The 19,565-nt window shown below is 34.6% G+C and overlaps 3 protein-coding genes across 5 annotated transcripts; 1 reads left to right on the top strand and 2 right to left on the bottom strand.

Moving 5' to 3' along the window:
• The first annotated feature begins 4,374 nt into the window (after window positions 1–4,374).
• Window positions 4,375–12,436, top strand: LOC143143593 (zinc finger protein 346). Of its 2 annotated transcripts, none has more exons than XM_076304985.1 (5): window positions 4,375–4,834; window positions 6,326–7,694; window positions 10,206–10,402; window positions 10,570–10,708; window positions 10,780–11,084. In XM_076304985.1, the coding sequence occupies exons 2-5, from the start codon at window positions 7,667–7,669 to the stop codon at window positions 10,983–10,985; spliced, it is 570 nt and encodes a 189-aa protein (XP_076161100.1). In that variant the 5' UTR covers window positions 4,375–4,834; window positions 6,326–7,666; the 3' UTR covers window positions 10,986–11,084. The 2 variants fall into 2 exon arrangements, with proteins under 2 accessions (XP_076161100.1, XP_076161101.1); XM_076304986.1 differs by lacking the exon at window positions 4,375–4,834 and adding an exon at window positions 12,299–12,436 and having other exon boundaries at window positions 6,335–7,694; window positions 10,780–10,809.
• Window positions 6,115–8,962, bottom strand: LOC143143591 (uncharacterized). Of its 2 annotated transcripts, XM_076304983.1 has the most exons (2): window positions 8,772–8,962; window positions 6,115–8,366 (listed from the first exon to the last, which is right to left on the bottom strand). In XM_076304983.1, the coding sequence occupies exon 2, from the start codon at window positions 8,238–8,240 to the stop codon at window positions 7,188–7,190; it is 1,053 nt and encodes a 350-aa protein (XP_076161098.1). In that variant the 5' UTR covers window positions 8,241–8,366; window positions 8,772–8,962; the 3' UTR covers window positions 6,115–7,187. The 2 variants fall into 2 exon arrangements, with proteins under 2 accessions (XP_076161098.1, XP_076161096.1); XM_076304981.1 differs by lacking the exon at window positions 8,772–8,962 and having other exon boundaries at window positions 6,115–8,372.
• Window positions 12,344–18,135, bottom strand: LOC143154822 (dynein regulatory complex protein 1). The gene is made up of 11 exons (XM_076326810.1): window positions 18,017–18,135; window positions 17,415–17,523; window positions 16,714–17,064; window positions 15,959–16,356; window positions 15,657–15,873; window positions 15,471–15,597; window positions 15,156–15,370; window positions 14,943–15,082; window positions 14,588–14,808; window positions 14,039–14,427; window positions 12,344–12,433 (listed from the first exon to the last, which is right to left on the bottom strand). The coding sequence occupies exons 1-11, from the start codon at window positions 18,133–18,135 to the stop codon at window positions 12,344–12,346; spliced, it is 2,376 nt and encodes a 791-aa protein (XP_076182925.1).
• Window positions 18,136–19,565: the final 1,430 nt, after the last annotated feature.

The raw sequence follows: 19,565 nt of genomic DNA, 5'->3' as shown, positions 1-19,565 counted from the left end.
ATTTATTGTTATCGCGACGTCTACGAAATCTATTAGAGCTTATCTCGAAGAAGAGGAAGTGACGACACGGTGTTACAGCTCGAGTCGTTTTGCATTACGCGCGCTGAAAGCTGAACGAAGGACATGCCCGAAGTGGATGTCTGTTATCTATTCAGAGATCGAAGATAACGTACACCACGGAATGGACATCACAGGGCGACACTATTGGAGAAAAATCGAGAATATCGAGACACGTTCGTGCACGATAAAACTGTAACGAAGATAAGTGCGAGGCACATCGAGTCGATATACCTACGCAATGGAGTCCCGCGTGTTTCCGGTGTTTTGAGACACGGATAGTTGTTTCAACGTTTAGTTGTTGAACGTGTAAAACAATGGAAAATAACTAGGACCAAAAAATAGATTAATTAGAATTAATTAGAGACAGTATAGAATTTGTACAGAGTTGTTTTGATTCTTCACGATGGATTGAAAAATATTCGTGCATATCGTGGTGTTAAAAACTTGGGACGTTTTTTAACACACTGTACCACAAAGAGACAACCAGAGACGAAAGTCAGCGAGTAAAGTCACCACGGTGAACTTGTTAACTTTGAGAATAATAATAATAATCATAATTCGATAATAAGCTTCTCATTCTTGACAGAGACACCAATTCACGTTGAAAGGAGTTCGTTTTGAAAAGAATTGGAAGCTACGGTATTGTATACTATAATAATTCTGTGGGAAGAAAAGTTAATGATTCCTTTTCGTTCGAAAGCCTCGTAAAACAATATGGCTGCCATCCGCGCGTTCATCTTTCACGAGCAACAAATCGAATTCGTGTTACCACGTTTTAACGAGAAAATCGTCAATCGAAAATAAGATACTCGTGCGTCCGTCTCTGTTAACATTAAGCTCGTATTTATACAATTTACTGGGTAAAAGAATCACGCGTATGGAAGATATCCAGTACGGGAATTAAAATAAATTATCTATTTTTACAATAAGATAGCGGCGTTACGGTACCAGCTAAAAAGGGAAATCGTCATTTTGCGAAGGGTTTCATCGATAGTTTCCTTCACTTGAATATTATACTTTATACTATATATATATATATTTTTTTTAAATCCGCTTATTTGCTAATAAAAATTCCAAGTACTCTGCTTGAATCATTGGTAAAATTTTTAGAGCCTACCGAATTAATTACGAGCCCCGACCCAGTCGCTCGTGTAAATAACAAAGAAATGGTTAACAGTACTCGAAACATCGATGGAAAACCTCCACTTTCCTAACAAAGAAATACTATAAAAGGGGAAATATTTAACGCAAAGTTCTTAGTTTTGGTTTAACCGTAAAATTAAAAGCTACTAAAAGATCATGAGATTATCACAGAAAAATGTAAATCAAAGATAAAGTAGCAAAAAAAAAGAAAAAAAAAGAAAAAGAAAATCATTTTTCTCGTGCGATTCGTCAACGAGCGAATACTTTTGCGCGCGACTACGTCGATACAAATAACAAAAGTTTCTTTCCAATCCGTTGTTCTTTTTTTTTTTTTTTTATATCTCGTTCGTATACGTCCAATTTCTCGACTATAAAAAATTAACGAGAACGTGCTCGAACTTATTAAATTGTTCGTAAAACAAACGATCGTATAAAAGGAGAACAAATATCTCGCGTACAATCTTTTCGTTTTAACGTACCGAAACAACATAATAATATAGGAAATATTGGGTTGTCCGGAGAGTCGGTGAGGATTTTCAACAAACAACGTTGAAACGTGTCGCAATTGTGGAAAACATTCGTCTCGCGTGCACATTGTAAAACGATACGTTTCCATGAATGTTTAACAAAACAATGTGAAATTAAATTTTCCCCAATTTACATTCTTTTAAATACGGAAAAAGTCAAATAACGTATTCGACGCTTCTCTTTTACCGAAAACTTAATTGAAATAATTATTTGCGAATAATTTGTCAAATTAAAAGTTTAACACGACTACTTTCCGTGGTAAAAATAAAATCAGACCGCACAATAGCATCCACTGTGTGCGGAAATCCAATGATCGCGTTTATCGAACGTGTCCATCGAACGCCCATCGGCGTTCACCGCACGGAGAGTATAGATAAATCTAGAACTGACAAACCGCCACTAATGATCGAATCCAGATGCTAACGAAGACTAATTTCGCACACTACGCGATAATAAAAATTGTTAGAGACACTCGAAACACCAAAAACACAATCCTCGATGATTTGAAAGATACACGACAACAATGTAGAATAAAGTCCCGAAGTAAGCGAGACAAGTCACCGTTGATGCTTGCAGAATTTTCGCTCGAAGAATATTATTCCACGTCGAATAAAATTGGAACGGGATCGGGAATTACAGTCTTCTACCAGACAATTATAATAGAACCTCGATCATTCTATGAGAACGGGACTGTAAACAAAACCACGTGACCGCACCAAGGCCGTCTTGGCAGAGGCTATTCCCTGAATAGATACAGACACAATAGAGTTTATATAAGTCATCACCTATGTAAATAAATACTAATATTGTTCGTTCTTTTCGAAGGCTCTAAGTTTTGTAATAATTTCTTAACGAAAATCGCTCGATTCCTCGACGATTTGTCGCGTGTTCTCGTATTTGTTGTTATCGTCCATTTATTTTTTTAACCACGAACAATTTTTCACCGATACACCTAAGAAACATCGGAAGTGACCTTTTGGTCATTTATCGAATAAAAATGTTCGTAACGTGAATGGATTTCGATAGACGTGACACGAAATAGAGAATTACTACGAATACCCAGTAGTGCAGATGAGACCTTGCGAATTTAGGCGGAAGATAAATCGAAGGGTAATTTTAGCCTATTCGCCTCGACGATGCTAGCGAGAGTGGACTACGGAAATTATATTACCTTTCCTAGGCTAGATAGTACGAAATTGTGATTTAACAGTTCGGTTAAATCTATTCGAAAATGAATATCAATTTTCAGAGGACACTTATTGTTCGATGAAAGGTACTCTAGAATCAATTCAAAGATTTCGTCAAAATGGACGACGAAATAAACATTACGAGCATTACCATTCCCAGAGAATAGGAGCTTTTATCGAAATACTCTCTATGCAGAAAGAAACGTTAATAACGTCTTCGTGGATAAAAATTTCACTTGCGGAATCTCTTAACAATTGGCACAAGTTTTTCCGGACAACCCAACAGAAGTCTGCAATAAATAATTACGCTAAAGAGAGCAAACAACTCGAACATTTCTATTTCAAACAATAAAATAGCAATGCGTGCAACGAAGACGCGTGCGCTTTGTTACTTTGTCGAAAGTCTTGTTTCTTTATTTTCACGGATGGAAAGAATCTGCTTGCCCAGCACCGTGAAAGCACATGTATCGAAGAAAGGCAAAAAAGAAATAGGAAAGTGAGGACGTGGGGACAGGTAGGGGGAAGGGACGAGAAAAATAGAAGGTACGAAGAATAAAAAAAAAGAGAAAAAAAAAAAGAAAGAGAAAAAATTGGACAGAGAGAGATAGAGAGAGATAGAGAGAGAAAAAGAAGTGAAGAGATCGTAACAAAGAATCGACCGATCAATTCGGAACTGCAATTTTTTTTTTTCTTAGGTATTTCTACGAGCTACCTACTGTATTTACAGTCGTAACAAGCTACAAAATATGTATCGCTATAATAATTAGGAGCTGCGCGAACATATGCACGGAGGCTTTAAATCACAGCTTTGTAGTACAATTAATATTTCATAGAGCTGCACAATGACTAGCCAGCATGAAGGACATCGCTTTTCTTGTTCTCATTGCACCTAGTTCTCCGAACGAAACGCACGAAAGTGTTTGTTTGTTTGTTTCTATCTGTACTCCTTTTGTTCCCCGCGAGAGTAGAAACGATAGAAAAACCATAATCCCGTTTCTCACCTCCACGCGAATACACAAGCATATACACGTACCACGCGTAACTGAAAACAAACGAAAACAACCAACAACGTCACAAAGCACAAATATAATCATTTTCCTCTTTCTTTGTTCGCAATCCTTTGCGTGTAATAAATCAGTCTTCGCCCGATGACTTCGCGTCTTGTTTAAATCAAAAGCCTCAGGCATACGCGCGCAGAGAATTGTTCGTAACTTTTTTTTTTTTTTATTACTCGTTTTGTTCAGTGTGAAGACTAAAAGACCATCGAAACAGACCTCTACGATATAAGGAAGTTCGAGGCACGCTAGCGCGAATATAATTTTCTCTTTTTTCTTGGTTTTGTTCTTGTTTTTTTTTTTTTGATTTTTTTGGGGTTTTTTTTTTGGTTTTTTTTTTTTGTTTATTATTACTTTGTTCTGTTTCTATTTCGAATCGAACCACGTAAATCTCGCGTAACCACGCTTCACCACGCTGTCGATTCGAAAATATTCGAAACGGGCGCGCGCGCGCACGCGCACGCGCACGGTCTTCACCTGCGTTTGGTTCGTTTATTAACGCGCGCGCGATCGATCTTCTATTTTCGTTTTATCGTCGTAACGAACGGACATCGCACTGGATCGTACGCAAAATTCCGAAGAAAACGAAAAACTTTCCGCGGCTGTCATGGTTCCCCCGCTTGTGTCTAAGCATTGTGGCGTTAGTGATGAAAGATTAACAATAATCGTGATAATCGTATTAATCAGAACATTAATAATAATAATAATAATAATAATAATAAACGCTAAAACTAATCTCTAACAGTAGTTAAAAAAAAAAAAAGAAAAAAAAAAGAAAAGATCAACAGCCCTGCTATTACACTCCTAGTTCTTAGAAACTAACACGACCTGCACATCCGCTCATCGTTTTATAATACATCCGTATGTATATTTATACGTATATACAATATGTATCTGTGTGTACAATACACTTCGATATGTGAAAAGTAAGTACACCCATGGAACTGATTCAAAGCTGTATAATTGTCCTACGTGATAAAAGAATACGACACCGAAACGTTTCTATCGTTCAAATACGTAACGCGGTGAGGTATACAGAAATTAGTACGAAGGATGGGGATGGAACCGAAGCAAGGGAAGGGGGAGGCAAAAAAAAGAAGTAGAAGAAACCAGAAATAAGCTAAAATGACAAGAGAAGAGAACAAACTTAAGATTTAAAGCTAACGAAAAACCATGGTGACTGTGTCACGAATCCTACCAGTACACGCGCTATGCACGTTACTAAAATAAAGTAACGTTTGCGTGTTTCTAATAATAATAGTAGTAAGAGTAATAGTAATAGTAGTAGTAGTAGTAGTAGTAGTAGTAGTAGTAGTAGTAGTAGTAGTAGTAGTAGTAGTAGTAGTAGTAGTAGTAGTAGTAGTAGTAGTAGTAGTAGTAGTAGTAGTAGTAGTAGTAGTAGTAGTAGTAGTAGTAGTAGTAGTAGTAGTAGTAGTAGTAGTGGTAGTGGTAGTGGTAGTGGTAGTGGTAGTGGTAGTGGTAGTGGTGGTGGTGGTGGTGGTGGTGGTGGTGATAGTAGTAGTAGTTGCAGTAGTAGTAATAGTAGTAAATAGTAGTAAGTAGTAGTAGTGATGGTAGTAGTGGTAGTAGTAGTGGTGGTAGTAGTAGTAGTAATAGGGGTAGTAGTAGTAGTAGTAGTAGTAGTAGTACTAGCAGTAGTAGTAGTAGTAGTAGTAGTAATAATAATAATAATAATAATAGCAGGAATAATATATAGGGGAAATGTCGACGGCGATGTTAGTGGTGGTGGTGGTGGTGGTGGTAGTGGTAGTGGTAATGGTAGTAGTTTGGTAGTGGTAGTAGTAGTGCTAGTGCTAGTGGTAGTACTAGTGATAGTGATAGTGGTAATGTTAGTGATAGTGATAGTGGTAATGTTAGTGATGGTGGTGGTGGTGGTGGTGGTGTTGTTGGTGGTAGTGGTGGTGATGGTGGTGGTAGTAGTAGTGGTACTGTTAGTGAGAATATTAGTAAGAGTAGTACTAGTAGTTGTAGTAATAGTAATAGTAGCAGCATTAGTAATAGTAATATTCTTGTTTTTGTTTGTTTGTAAAAGTAATAGTAGGGTGTCTACCAAACACCTTCGGTAGAGACCAATGTCCGTTAAATTCTGACAGCTACATCGCTCCGTGACATTGCTTTCTTTTTTTTCCTCGTTTTGATATCATCAAAATAGTAAACCAATAGTTTAAACGTTGTAGATAATAATTACTATCTATATCACAGATCCAAGTGACTAAACTCCTTTAAAAATATAATATAAATATGTTATGCGTATAATGGTTCGCGCATAATATATATACACACATAGATATATATATATGTATATGTACTCGCAGTGTGATTGAAAAACAGGTAAATCAAGAAGTGCGGAAACTTGGAAAAGTCGTGTAGAAACGTTACGCGATAGTTTATGCTAACATCGATGTACCACGACGAGATCGATAAAACGAGGAAAATCCAGCGGTCGAGGTTAATATCGATCGCTACTCGAATACGTCCCTTCGAACGGTGCTATTTAATTCTCGTTAAAATACGCTCGTCAACGTAGAATCCATTAAATGGACCGAGGGGTGACTGAATACGTGCAAAACGGTAATCAATTTACAATTGATTCCACTCTCTCTTCCGTTTTTAAAAAATCGAAACAAGATCGGTGCGTAAAAATTCTTTAGTATTATTAATCCACGACTGGGGTAAGCATCCATCACGATCCAGAAAGCGGATGCTCTTTAGGCACTTTGTTTAACCAGCACCATTAAATGACACGCGATCGAAGAGCCCGCGTTAAAGCGCTGACGTCGCGCGAATCGTCACTACGTTCGTGGTAAAAATCGTCATTGCTGGCATAAACTGGCATTCAATTGTTGCGTTGAATATATTCGGTGTACGAGATCGGAGAACTCGTATTCGAGTACTGAGCGTACAAATAGAGTGCAGGGTGAAGCCCTGGTGGAGGAATGCCGCGATGCAGTTGATGCGAATGATGATGCGACTCTGATGAATCTATAGGGGATGACATTTGCGGGTAGAGTTGGGAGTTGAGGCTATCCAAGGAACTGGAAGAGCCCGTCGTTTGGTAGACACTCTGCGATGGTGTGTGCTCGTGAGACACAGGTGAATTAAGTGTGAATGGCGAAGACGCCGAGGTGGGACATACTACTTGCTGCGATGACTGGTGTTGCGGTAAGAACTCAGACATACTGCCATCTAAACACTAGTTGGTAGTCTGCGGATGTAGCAGCGGTAGAGGAAGTTGAAGATTGTTTTGCTTCGCTAAACTTGCAATCTCTGCTGCGATGCCTCCTTTAGAACCTGCTAAGCCATCCAACGAAGAAGGTCCTTCGCTGTAGCGTAAATCACAAACCGGACTCTCGAAACCTGTGCCCGGGGTACCACCACCGGTGCTCTGCGGTGTTGGTGGATTGTGATTCGTATTGCTTTGATTCATATCACGGTGTACTCGATTTTGATGCCGTATGAGATAACTGTCACGTACAAATGTACGCCCACAAATGTTGCACTCGTACGTAGTACTCGCAGTATGGGTACGGATGTGAATTGCAAACTGACTCTTGGACGTGAATGTGAGAGAACATCTGTCGCACACCAAGGGCTTTTCAGCAACATGACTCCAACGGTGCGCGGTCACATAGCTCTTCACTGCAAAACGTTTTTGACATATATCGCAGGCGTATGGTCTTTCTCCTGTGTGCACCCGCTTGTGAGTATTAAGACTACTCTTTTGTGTAAACCTTTTCAAACACAGCTCACATTGGAAAGGTCGTTCTCCCGTGTGCGTCCTCATGTGCACTTCCAAATACGGTTTACGGCAAAAACTGGCTTCGCATACTGTACAATGATATGGTTTGTTACCCGAATGAAGTTTCATATGTACATAATACGATGAAGCAGAAGATAGCACCTTGCCGCATACTTTACAGGGTTGCGGTCTCGACCTTGAACCCTCTTTAACAGTTTGCTGTCCTGTCGATTGACGGCTTGGAGTCTCCTGTTGCACACTTTGACTCTGCTGCTGTTGTCCCTGCTGTGCTTGTTGTTGACTCTGTTGAGTTTGTTGTTGACCCTGTTGCTGGTTTAATTGTAGCGTTGTTTGTTGCTGAGGTTGTAGATGACCCTCCTGCTGAGAAAGATCCTCACGGTCGTCAGACAGATTGACCATGGAGTTTGAACCATCCGAACGGCTCGAAGCAACTGAATAGAAGCCCATTGGCTCGCTTTTGATTTGTTGTTCAAACATGGACGTCATTATGTCAGTCTGCTGCGGCTGAGCCAGCTGTTGCGACTGTGGCTCCTGCTGCTGCACTGCTTCTTGATGGGGGAGCAGAGTCAGGTTGCGCTTGACAAGCTGCTCATATCCTGCGTACCAATCCACCTGCATGACAAGGAACCTCTATAAATCGCCATTTAAGACACTCATTGAAACGCAAAAAGTTGCGACGACGTAGATTATCTTGTAATTTTTGTTCGTACATGCCCGACTCAAAAATACGCGAGTCAGGTTAGACCAATCGTTTTGACATTTATCTTTGACAAGTGACAGAAGGTAACTGGACGATCAGCTGATTGCATAACTTTTACGCGAAGTGCTTGAAGACGGCACGATGCCGTCGACAACAGAACATAGCCCAGCAGCGAGCAACACGGGCAACTCTATTTTTAAAAAAGCGACGAGAGAAACGGCGGAATATTTTGACTGCGAAACCGGATTCTTCGTAAGCACTTCGCAAGTGGGGGTCGCTTTTACTGCAGCCGAAAAAGAAAGCATCGTTTTACGAACCTTTGCTAATGTAGTAGTCTGGGCTAGGGTCGAAAAACGTCACGCCTCATCGAGCGCACGCCTCCCGTTCTCGAGCGGCTTCACGGACAATCGCGAAACATTTGTACGGCCAAATTGTTTTTCTCCGACACAAAATATAAGATGGCTGCGACTATATTTCGCGACCGTCACCTATATGCACTCGACAAACACACGCGCCTAAGTACCGACCGACGATATTCACCAACTTTTCTAATTGGCTGCCCTTCTTAAGCCGCGAATATTATACTCTACTACGACTGACATCGCGCTTCGAAAACCGCTGATTGGATCGATCTCTCGCAAAGCTTCATTCACCTGTTTGATTTTATGCATATTTAAGGGACAACAAACTTTCTTAATATGGATAACGTCGATTCCCTCATGATATAGTCTGATTTTTCAGTGACTCGGTGGATATTTATTAAGATATAGTATAAAGAAAGAAGGTTTGAATTATTTGCAATTCTTTGTATTTCCTTTTCTAAATTACAAATTTGTATATGTTTTGTAGAAATTTCAGATGCTTAATTAAAGAATTTGACACTTTGCTAATACCGAGATGAAAATATATATGAAATAAAGGAGACAAACACAATGCATTTAAAAATTAAAAATGAAATATTTAGTAAAGCAAATAATATTTATAATTGAAATTTCATAGAAAATAAGTAATTGTCAAAAAAATGTTTAAATATCATAAAATATAAATTTACAGTACCATTTATACGTATCTTTTTCGTAATTTCATCGATGATCCATTAATAAAACTTGTAAAATGTCTTTCGTAAGGACACGTGTTATTGCTGGCAATTTGAATTCTCTTCCAAATTGTGCGCAGTATTTCAATCCGGGTTGCAATTATTAAACGCACCTTGAGTGACGACACGCTAGGAACTCTCAGTGCCTATCAGCCTATCAAATGTAATTTTAAACTGTAACGCTTCAGAATAATGTTCCTAAAAAATCAGGCAACCAACTCGAGGACTTGCATTTCTGACGCTCTGAAAAGAAAAGCCACTTCATTTATAAACACAATTGCCCACTATATAATTTCAAGTTTCATTGAAAAATTAAAGAGTCTACCACACGAGTTGAATATTGTTAAAGTTAACCTTAGTTATATGCAATATCGTAAATAGGTATATTTAAGACAATATTTTAAATAAATAATTTGCAAGACCATGTAGTTCAACGAAAATAATTAATGATTTCTAATTGACGTTAATATATTCGTTTTAAAGATAAATTTTAAAACAATCATAATTATTTATTTACGTAGCAATACAATATCCTGTAACTTTTATATTATTGTAAAATAAAGTTTAAATAAAATGTATTTATTCTACCATTAGTGTGTGTGTGTGTGTGTGATTGTGTGTGTTGTGTCAATCAATTTGTGTATTAAACTTTTAGTTTCGACAATGGCTGTATCTTCAGAAGATGTGATGAGTCGAAGTCTCAATGATCCTGTGACTAAAGCAGTAGTGGATAATATAATGGGTAATTTACCTACAAAGAAACCCTTTGTGCGCTGCAATGATTGTGATCTTTCATTTACAAGTCAAACAGTATTAGACACACATTTACAAGGTGCTCGCCATGCTAAACAGGTTTGTAAAAATAAAAATGTATGGAAAGAAAACACAATGGTTTTTAGAAAAAGTTGAAGTACAAGGGAACACATATAATAAAAGAAATGTTCATAAGTTTTAAAACAGACAGAAAACAGAAGAACATAATAAGCTAGAAATATAGAGACATGTACTATATTTTACAGATTAGATCCAAAAACATAATGGCATCGCTTGAAGAAACAAAAGTAGCATTTACAAAAGATGAGGAAACAAATGGTCTGAAATGTAATGTGTGTAATGTGTGTTTAAATTCTATACAACAACTTCAAACACATTTGAATGGTATTTTATAAATTAAAATTTTTTTCACGTTTTCATGTTTGTAACAGATTTAAATGTATTCTTTTTTATAGGAAGCCGGCATAAAAAGAAAGCAATGAGAGGTAATAAACCCTATATGGTACGGAAATCACTGCCATATGGGTTTAGATGTAGTCGCACTGTGTGCATGGATAAAATAATAGAAAAAAATATTGTTGTGCTAATCTACTGTCTAATCTTATTTATATTTGCATGTCTAATGCTATTGCTTACTTTTGCTTTCCACCTATTTTTATAAATTAATATATAACTAACTGTTCAGTGTTGAAATAGCTTTAATTCAGCAATTGCTATCAAGATGCTTAGTGATATTTTCATGCTTGTCATAATTTACTGTTTATTATTTATTATTATTTATTATTATTTATTGCATATTATTTATTATTTATTTTTGTCAGACTAAAATTGTATATTTATTAATTATTTGTTTGTGAACATAGTGCCATTGAAAGCAACTCAGTTATGAGTTATTTAGTTAAAAATTCTGATTAATAAAGTTTATATTGTTCACAAAATAATTTGACTCTTCTTGTTGGATCCCTTGTATAAACGTGTAAATTACATGTGCATTTTACCTTTTTATTATTTTAATTGACATATACCCTAACTTCCTTTTTATAAATAATTTTGAATAACGTATAATCGTTTATATCTTCTAAAAATAACAATTTACAATTTTCTTTGTGTTAAATTATTTTTTCAATTACATTTCTACTGTGCAATGTAAATTTATTACATGTTTTTAATATTCTGTTTCCAGTACTCAATACAAAACAAAGTAAAGTAAATTTTCTAAGGGCACTTGTACGTGTATTTTTAGCAAATATGTACATCATTCTGTTATAGTTATACCAAGAATAAAAGTAATAGAGATAAAATTTACGTGACATATTAATAGCTGCTTTGGGTGCCTATCATTTCATGGCTTATCATCTAATTCCAAGTACTTTTAAATAAATTATGTTGTAAAATCTAATTTTACATGTATAACTTGTTTTACCATATTTTCAGGGTTAACAGTTTTCATACAAAATATTATTTTAGCATATGGAACAAAAGATATAACTTTTTTATATGAAATCATAGCCATCATTTTTGTAAATTTAAAACTTGGTATATAATAATAATCTACTTATATTTAAATTTACATCTAACATAATGTAGAAAATTTCAAGTCTCTATCTCAAATAGTTTTTAAGATATCTGTACTTTTGTATGGAATGATATAATTTTTGGAAAACTTGAATTAACGATAAAACAGGGTTTTGGTTCACTTATACTGAGACTTAAATATAAAATCTATGTATTATCATTTTCAGGAAGGGAAGTAAAATTTTTAGTATACCTAACACAATACAATCTTTTGACAAATTTTCACATATAAGTGCCCTTAAGTAATTCTTATATATTAAATATGTAGGAGAAACTCTAATATTTATTTTGAAAAGGTAGAGAATTGCTTGTACATGTATGTATACACATATACATGTAAAATTTTTTAATTACGCCTTTTGTTAAAACTGTTTACATTAATGGTTGCTTTTTCCATAGCATGAATGTAGTGTTCAAGCTGATTTATTATCACATTTGACCGCTTCAGCGGTTGTGATACATAGATAGTGTTGATCGCACATTGATGCTTAGGTGGGTGGGGTGGCAAAGAAGTTGGCAGTTCAATGACGTCAACTTCCATGAGTGTCCAGGAGAACTCAGCATCTAAAGGTGTATCACTTTCGTGCAACATGTGCAACAAGATCTTCAATTCTCCAGCACAATATAATGTGGTATGTTTTATTCATTGTTAAAAAAAAACCCAAAGTAAATATGTGATAACTGCTTAATAATACAATTTATATTACATTACAGCATATAACGTCAAAGAAACATACTAGTAAGTTAAAACAAGCAAAGATTCAAAAAAAGAAAAGATTTTTTCCATATTGGAAAAAACCTAAAACTGATATAAATCCCAAAAAACTTGTTCAATCGCTATCAAACAACTTTGTACCTGGAGGTTTCGCAAATCAGACATAGGAAAAAATGTGACAAAATCAATATGTCTATTTTAATACATACATAAATCATACATGTTTTATTCTTTAAAGAAAGTAAGAGAATTAATTTGAGAAGCGTGTCACTTTTGATCAAATCAATTTTGTATTTAAAGTCTAAATATTGTGCTATATGTATAACATCATATAGACTATGTTTGTAATTTCATTCGTGCTTTATAGTGTATTGAATTTTATATCTCCTTCTTCACACTATTTCTTTATTATGTAATATAAATACATATATGAGATAAATTGATTTAAACAGAAATCGATACTAACATAATTTTTATTAAAAATACTTAATAATTATAAAAACTTCGAAAGCAGACCAAATAAAATATCCATTACATGTTAAAAAATGGGATATGTTCCAATTATTCATGATGTTCTTATTAGGAATGGAATCGTGTTCAATATGTACTCACAAATTTGTGTTAATTTCAATACCCAAATTTCACTTGATGTAGTTTGAATGCTAATTAGATCTGTTACTTTATTTGTTGTCCTTGCGATGTATTCGATCTAAACAAACAAGTTTCGAACCCTGAACTTTGATATTGAGAAAAATTAAATCTCTTACAAGTAAATCCTCTATTCTACTGCAATCTTACAACAAGAGAAAATACAAAATCGTCGCTGTATGATTGTCTTCTGTTTATTACTACAATGAGTACTATGTTTACACATTAATTGTAGTTGACTGATTGTTATTTTATATAAACAATATAATTCGAAATAACATAAAATTTCTAGTATGGTACTCATAAAAACTTCGAAATCGATCAGGGTTCGACGGTAAAAGTACTGCTTTGGTTTTTTTGAATATTTAAAGAAAATTGGAACTTGTCTCATGTAGATTCAACTCTATTACAACTTAAAAATACTATCTTCATTTCTCCAAATAATCATGGAGAGTGCAAATCTATTCGGTAAAAATTTGAACCTATTTATGAAGTATTTGATCCTTCTCTAGTCCCTGTCATTAGATGAAATAGCACAAGATGGTACTGATATTGTATGAATGTATATACATATGGTCCATTCAAACATCAATTGAAAAATATATAATATTGCAAATAATACTTCATACTGTATGACTTCTTTAATCTTTAAGTATATTTTGAAGAAGCTTTGTATCTCTTTCTGTTAACTCCTCAATTTTGGGCTGAAAATTAGTTACATGCAATATAATTGAAAATGTTTAATAAATTACTCTATCTGTTATCTAATAGATTACCTCTTCTGAATAACTTCTTAGCAAACGTCTCAGTTCTGCATTTTGTTTTTGCAAAGACTCAGTTTCAGCATTTAATGTATGCCTTTCCTTTAGTACCTCGTAGTACTTTTTAAGACCAACCAGCAGATTATCCCAAAGTGTTTCTTTTTGTTCTGGAAAAATATTTCGATATCGTTGCCAAAATTCAGTTATATCTTCTTCTGTTATGTTTCGTGACACTGTGACTTTTACTTTCATTACTTTTTTAGCAGTAGGTATAGTACTTTCTTCCTTCTTAACAATTTCACATCTCTCTACAAATTCTTTTAAGGCATTAGTCACAAATTCGGTTGCAATTGCCAACATATGGCCTTTGTCGCATACCAATAGCCGTTTTTGTTCATTATCCTCTACAAAAACAAAGTAAAAACAATACATATTTATGATAATACATAATGCTAAATATTATTAGAATTTCGCCATTTCTATGATTGTGAGACCATTATATCATTTTGATTTTACTGTAGTTTTATATCAGCGAAAAAGATTAAATTCTCTTCCATTTTATACCATTGGTGACTTCAACAATGCCTTCAGCAACACAAACTGACGTAACTTGCACATCCTCCAATGGTGTTTCAGTCGAAGAAGGTTCCGGTGTATTATTCGTGGTCTCTGTGTCCTCTGCTTCATGGAATTTTGTGCAACAAAGTGCTGCACGAAGAGCTTCAGTTAACTTAGTCACTTCTGGATCGAGTTCGTCGCTCCCACAAACGGAGGGTAAAGTGGTCCTACAGTTTCACATTCAACATTTACAATCTTAAAATACAAATACTAAATTCCATTAACTAAACGGTAAATTTAAATGAAATTTATAAATCCTTTTTCGTGTAAACAACATTATACTATCAAGCTTTTTACACACCCAGATGAAGTATTTTTATCAGATTGTGTAGAAACACTCGGCACGCTCACGGGTTTAATCGTGCAAGTGGGACAATATGCGTATGGTAAAAAGAAGTTTAGCAAGAATTGAAGGTCTTGTTCAGATTCAATTTTCAATGCCTGAAAATTCGAATTACTTTTACATTTTACTCGCAACATTTAGTTACTCCATTGATAATTTAAAAACAGTTACCTCAAATACTTTGTCCAATCGAATTAATAACTTGTCATCCTCTGTGTAATCAGAAAGTAGTTCTTTCAAAGTGTCCTCAATAAGGTAATCGCAATGATCGGAAATTAGATTAGCAATGTGATTCAACAGACGTCGTTCTAAATTCATTTCTTCCAATGTTGTTGGTGGCTTGTACAGCTTCGAAATCGTTTTCCTCTTCCTCGCTTCCTCTTTTTCTGAAAACGTGAACAGAGGATACGTCGAACATAGTTAAATTGATTTTTAACTTTATCAATTTTCAACTTTACAAATTTATAAATATGGTCGAAATTTTACCCTGTTTTAGAGCGCACATCGCGCTGCGATACGATTTTAAATCTTCCTTTTTCAATAACTGTTCTGTCGGTGGTTGCCATTCTATACCTAACAACTGTTCGTGTATAATTCTGTCCGCCGTTAAAATCTGAAATGTACTCGTCTAAAGAAACCGTGCTTTTGTTTGTAGCTCGTTCTCTACCGTACCTTGTCGACCAATTCGTTCGCAGATTCAATATTCATGTCCCAAATCTGCATATACTTTCTATCATTGACCGTTGAAAAATGATTAGATTTTTCCTCGAGATCCAGAACAGTTTTCTGCGACTTTAATATTTCATTCGTCAGCTTTTCAATTTCCGATCGCGTCGATTCCTCCAAATCCGTGTACGTCTTTTTTAAACCGTGCATAACATCCTGAAGCCTGAAATACACACACACACACACACGAAGTTAAATAAACGGCTTTTAAAAGTATAAATCGTTTCGAAACGATCGGAAATATTTACTTGTTTATCCTTCTTTTCTGCTGATTCTTCACAATAATGTTCTCTTCTTCACGGCGTTTCAATACCGCGTAATTGTAATCCAATTTCTCGACGTTCATCAAGCACAAAGCTTTCATATTCTGCACCTCCTGCTGGAGTCTCTGTATCTCCAACTCAAAACTAATCTTCAGCTGTCGAAATTGTTCCTGATGTTCCATCATCGCTTTCTTCAATTCTTCCTCGTACGAGAGCATTATTTCCTTCTTCTTCTCTCGTGCTTCAACGGTGTCATCTTGATACTTCTTAAGCAGCGAGTCCCATTTTTCCTGAGATGTTGCCAGAAGTACTTTGCGCTCCGATTCGATGACATTTTCGACCATCGTCAACTCGTGGCGGTAAGCTTTCGTCATTGTGCGCACCTGTGCGAAAAATCCATTAAAATTTCTATAGAATTTATAATATTTCACACTTATAGAATCCCTTCTTTTCTGCGTAAATACGGTTTCGTTGTTTAAGGTCATTTAAAAGTCAACATTGATTTTCTTTTTATTTTATAATTAACATCGTTGTGTCGATAGAAATGTATTATTCGTTGGAGGAGAAAAAATAATAATTTCGATCGATACCCTTCGAGGAAGACGATCTTCTCTTTTGTACTTCTTTGGTACCGTGCGAACGAAAATGAAGATATTCTAGATGCTCAATTTATATAAAAAAAAAAAGAAAGAAACACCCTGTATAATCGACAGAAGAAACTGAGACGATTCGAAACTAACTTGGTTCTCCATTCTTTCGACAAGCAAATCGATATCCTCGTTCTGTTTGTTCACTTCCTCGGCATACATTAAATCGGCGTGTTCCAGCTCGCGCTTTAGTTCCGCGATCAGGTCATCTTTTTCTTCTAGGATTTTCAGGCACTTGGCATTTTGAATCTCCAATTCGTCATGAATATCTATCGGGTCGTTCAAGGCAAGAATTTCTGGCCACTTCTGGCTAATCTCAAGGTACTTCTCCATACACTTTTTGTCTTCCTCCTCGAGTACCGCCAATAATCTGTCCCTTGTCTCTTGAATTTCCTTGCGTCTCTGCACTTCCCTCGCATCGTTCGCTACTTTGACGCTGGTGACCTGTAAATTCGTTATTATTTAAAATATCATCGATTTACAGAAAAAAATGGTACGATACCAATAACGTAATTTATTGTAAAACCGTGTGCTACGCTCAGAGTTTATTTTCGCTGAAATATGAAACTTGAATAAAAAAATTACATCGTATCGTGTTTATCGCGAACAATCTACCAATTTGTATCCAATTGTGGACGAATTCGTGAAATTTTACATTTTCACAAATTTTTAAATATCGCGGTCACTGATGCGTCAACGAAGCTTTTACAACTGTAATATCTTCCAAGAAGGATGATAATTAATAACAATTGAACGTTTGGTTATCATTTATTTAAGTATCGAAATACACGTACCACTTCCTCTCCTTCTGCGCACAATTTTTCCAAAGCGTATGTACTATCAAGTACTTGTTTCTCGATAGGTGTTATTTCTATAAGTTCCTCATTTTTGCGTACCGACAACCTAAAATTAAATATGTAAAATGTCGTTTGCATTGAAAATTACTGTATTTGTAACTGTACGATAAGTTGTACATAAATATAGCAGCCATCTGTAAAGGTAGTTAATAAATATACAAACTGTACCCGTAATTGGTGGTAGAACCGAGGAGGTAATTCCAAGTGCAAAAATAATGCAAAAATAATGCATAAATAAGTCGGAAAGAAACAATACATTTCTTTGTGTAGATACCGTTGTTTTCGAGAAAAAAGATTTTGAAAATACCTGGGATACGTCCACGCTTGATTCTTAAACTTTAATTTTACAAATTTCGAAATTTAATTTTACACATCCCTATAGAACCACTCATTGTGGAATACCATATAAAAAATGATAACTTGTTTGTTAACGGAAAATTCAAACTTATAGTTAGAAGAGATTAAACGATATGTTATTTAAATAATCATCTTTTTAAAAAGAATATACATTCATAATTAAAATTTTATTTAATTCTCACTTAGTTAATGCATCTAAACGATGTTGAATACGAAGTTTACGAGCTTGCTTTCGCTCGATTGGATCAGACGATAAAATAGATGGTCCTAATTCCTCTTGCATATCCGTATATGAAGTCATGTTTCCTTCAATATTTCATTCGTGGAAAAATATAATTAATAATTCAATACTGCTTGTGCTTTACAGAATAATTGTCAAAGACACTTCCGTTTGAAATTATAATATTATAAAAAAAAGGTTAAATAGCACCGTACACGTGAAAACTGATAATGAAGGGTAACAATTACATACATTCAGATATATGAAATAAACAACTTTGTTTGTTCGATACTGAATTGTTGTTTGTGTTTACTGTTGGTAACTGATCGATCATTAATGATTGTCCTTCATAGATGGCGCTAAGTGTCAGTTAGACGATTCTTTTCGTGACACCATCAGTTTACCAAGCCTGCACAATTAAATCATTCAAATGTTGTATAAATTAATAAAAAATATTATGCAATGTGTTGAACATATATACATAGTTCTAAATCAACTTGCTTAAATTTCATGCAGGGTAATTATTAGATTAATATAAAATTGAACGTTTCTTTTCTCAATTTTAATTTATTAATGTTGAGATTAATACAGTATATAGTACATATTAATTAGTGGCACAGTGGTATTCTTTCATCATGCTAACATTTCAATAATTAATACAAAATGTGGAAATTAGTTTCTTTTAAAAAGTTTTATTTTTTCGTTGCTACGTACATCATACGTATGTACATACATATGTGCATATCTAATATGAGAGGTAAAATGGTTTTCAATGCGTACAGTATTCTTATTATCAAATTTAAATATTAAATATTTTTAGACATGTATTCTTTTGTTCTATAGATGACGATATTATAACCTTCAAAGAAATAAAATATATGCGGTCAATGGTCCAATGAAGGACGAAGAAGGAAGGTTATGTGATAAGTAGTAAATTGTCGTTTTAGATAATTCTTAACATAAATTTAACGAAACTACTACACATAAAATACACATCAACCTTTTTTCTAGGCTACTAATATATATATGTATAACAGATTGTCCATACACATTAAGTAGCTTTTTATATATTACTATTAATATTAAAATTACTATTTAAAATCCTATTTTATACTCGATAAAAATATATATTTATAAATTTATATATTTCTAAAAACAACAAACCAGTTTTGAAGATTCAAATCGCCTTGACCAGTATTATTTTTTATCATTGACACAAAGATGTTAAAGACACTTCGTTACATTCGTATTACAATTTCGTATTTAATATATAAAATTAATAATTAGGTGATATTTTTCAAATGTCTAATATTGTTGTCCTAAATACAGTGGTTTTGAGAAACATATCAGATATTTGAGAATTTTTAGGATATTTTATGAAAATGTACATAATTGTTTGCGCATTTATTTAATAATATGCAGCACATAATACAAATATTACATTCAATAAATCAATCTAAGTTCTAAAATTAATAATGACGAATACGTTAAGACATTGATAAGCAATTCTT

Source organism: Ptiloglossa arizonensis, chromosome 2 (genome assembly GCF_051014685.1).
Source record: "Ptiloglossa arizonensis isolate GNS036 chromosome 2, iyPtiAriz1_principal, whole genome shotgun sequence".
Taxonomy (NCBI): Eukaryota; Metazoa; Arthropoda; class Insecta; order Hymenoptera; family Colletidae; genus Ptiloglossa; species Ptiloglossa arizonensis.
This window is presented reverse-complemented; position numbering and strand designations above follow the sequence as displayed.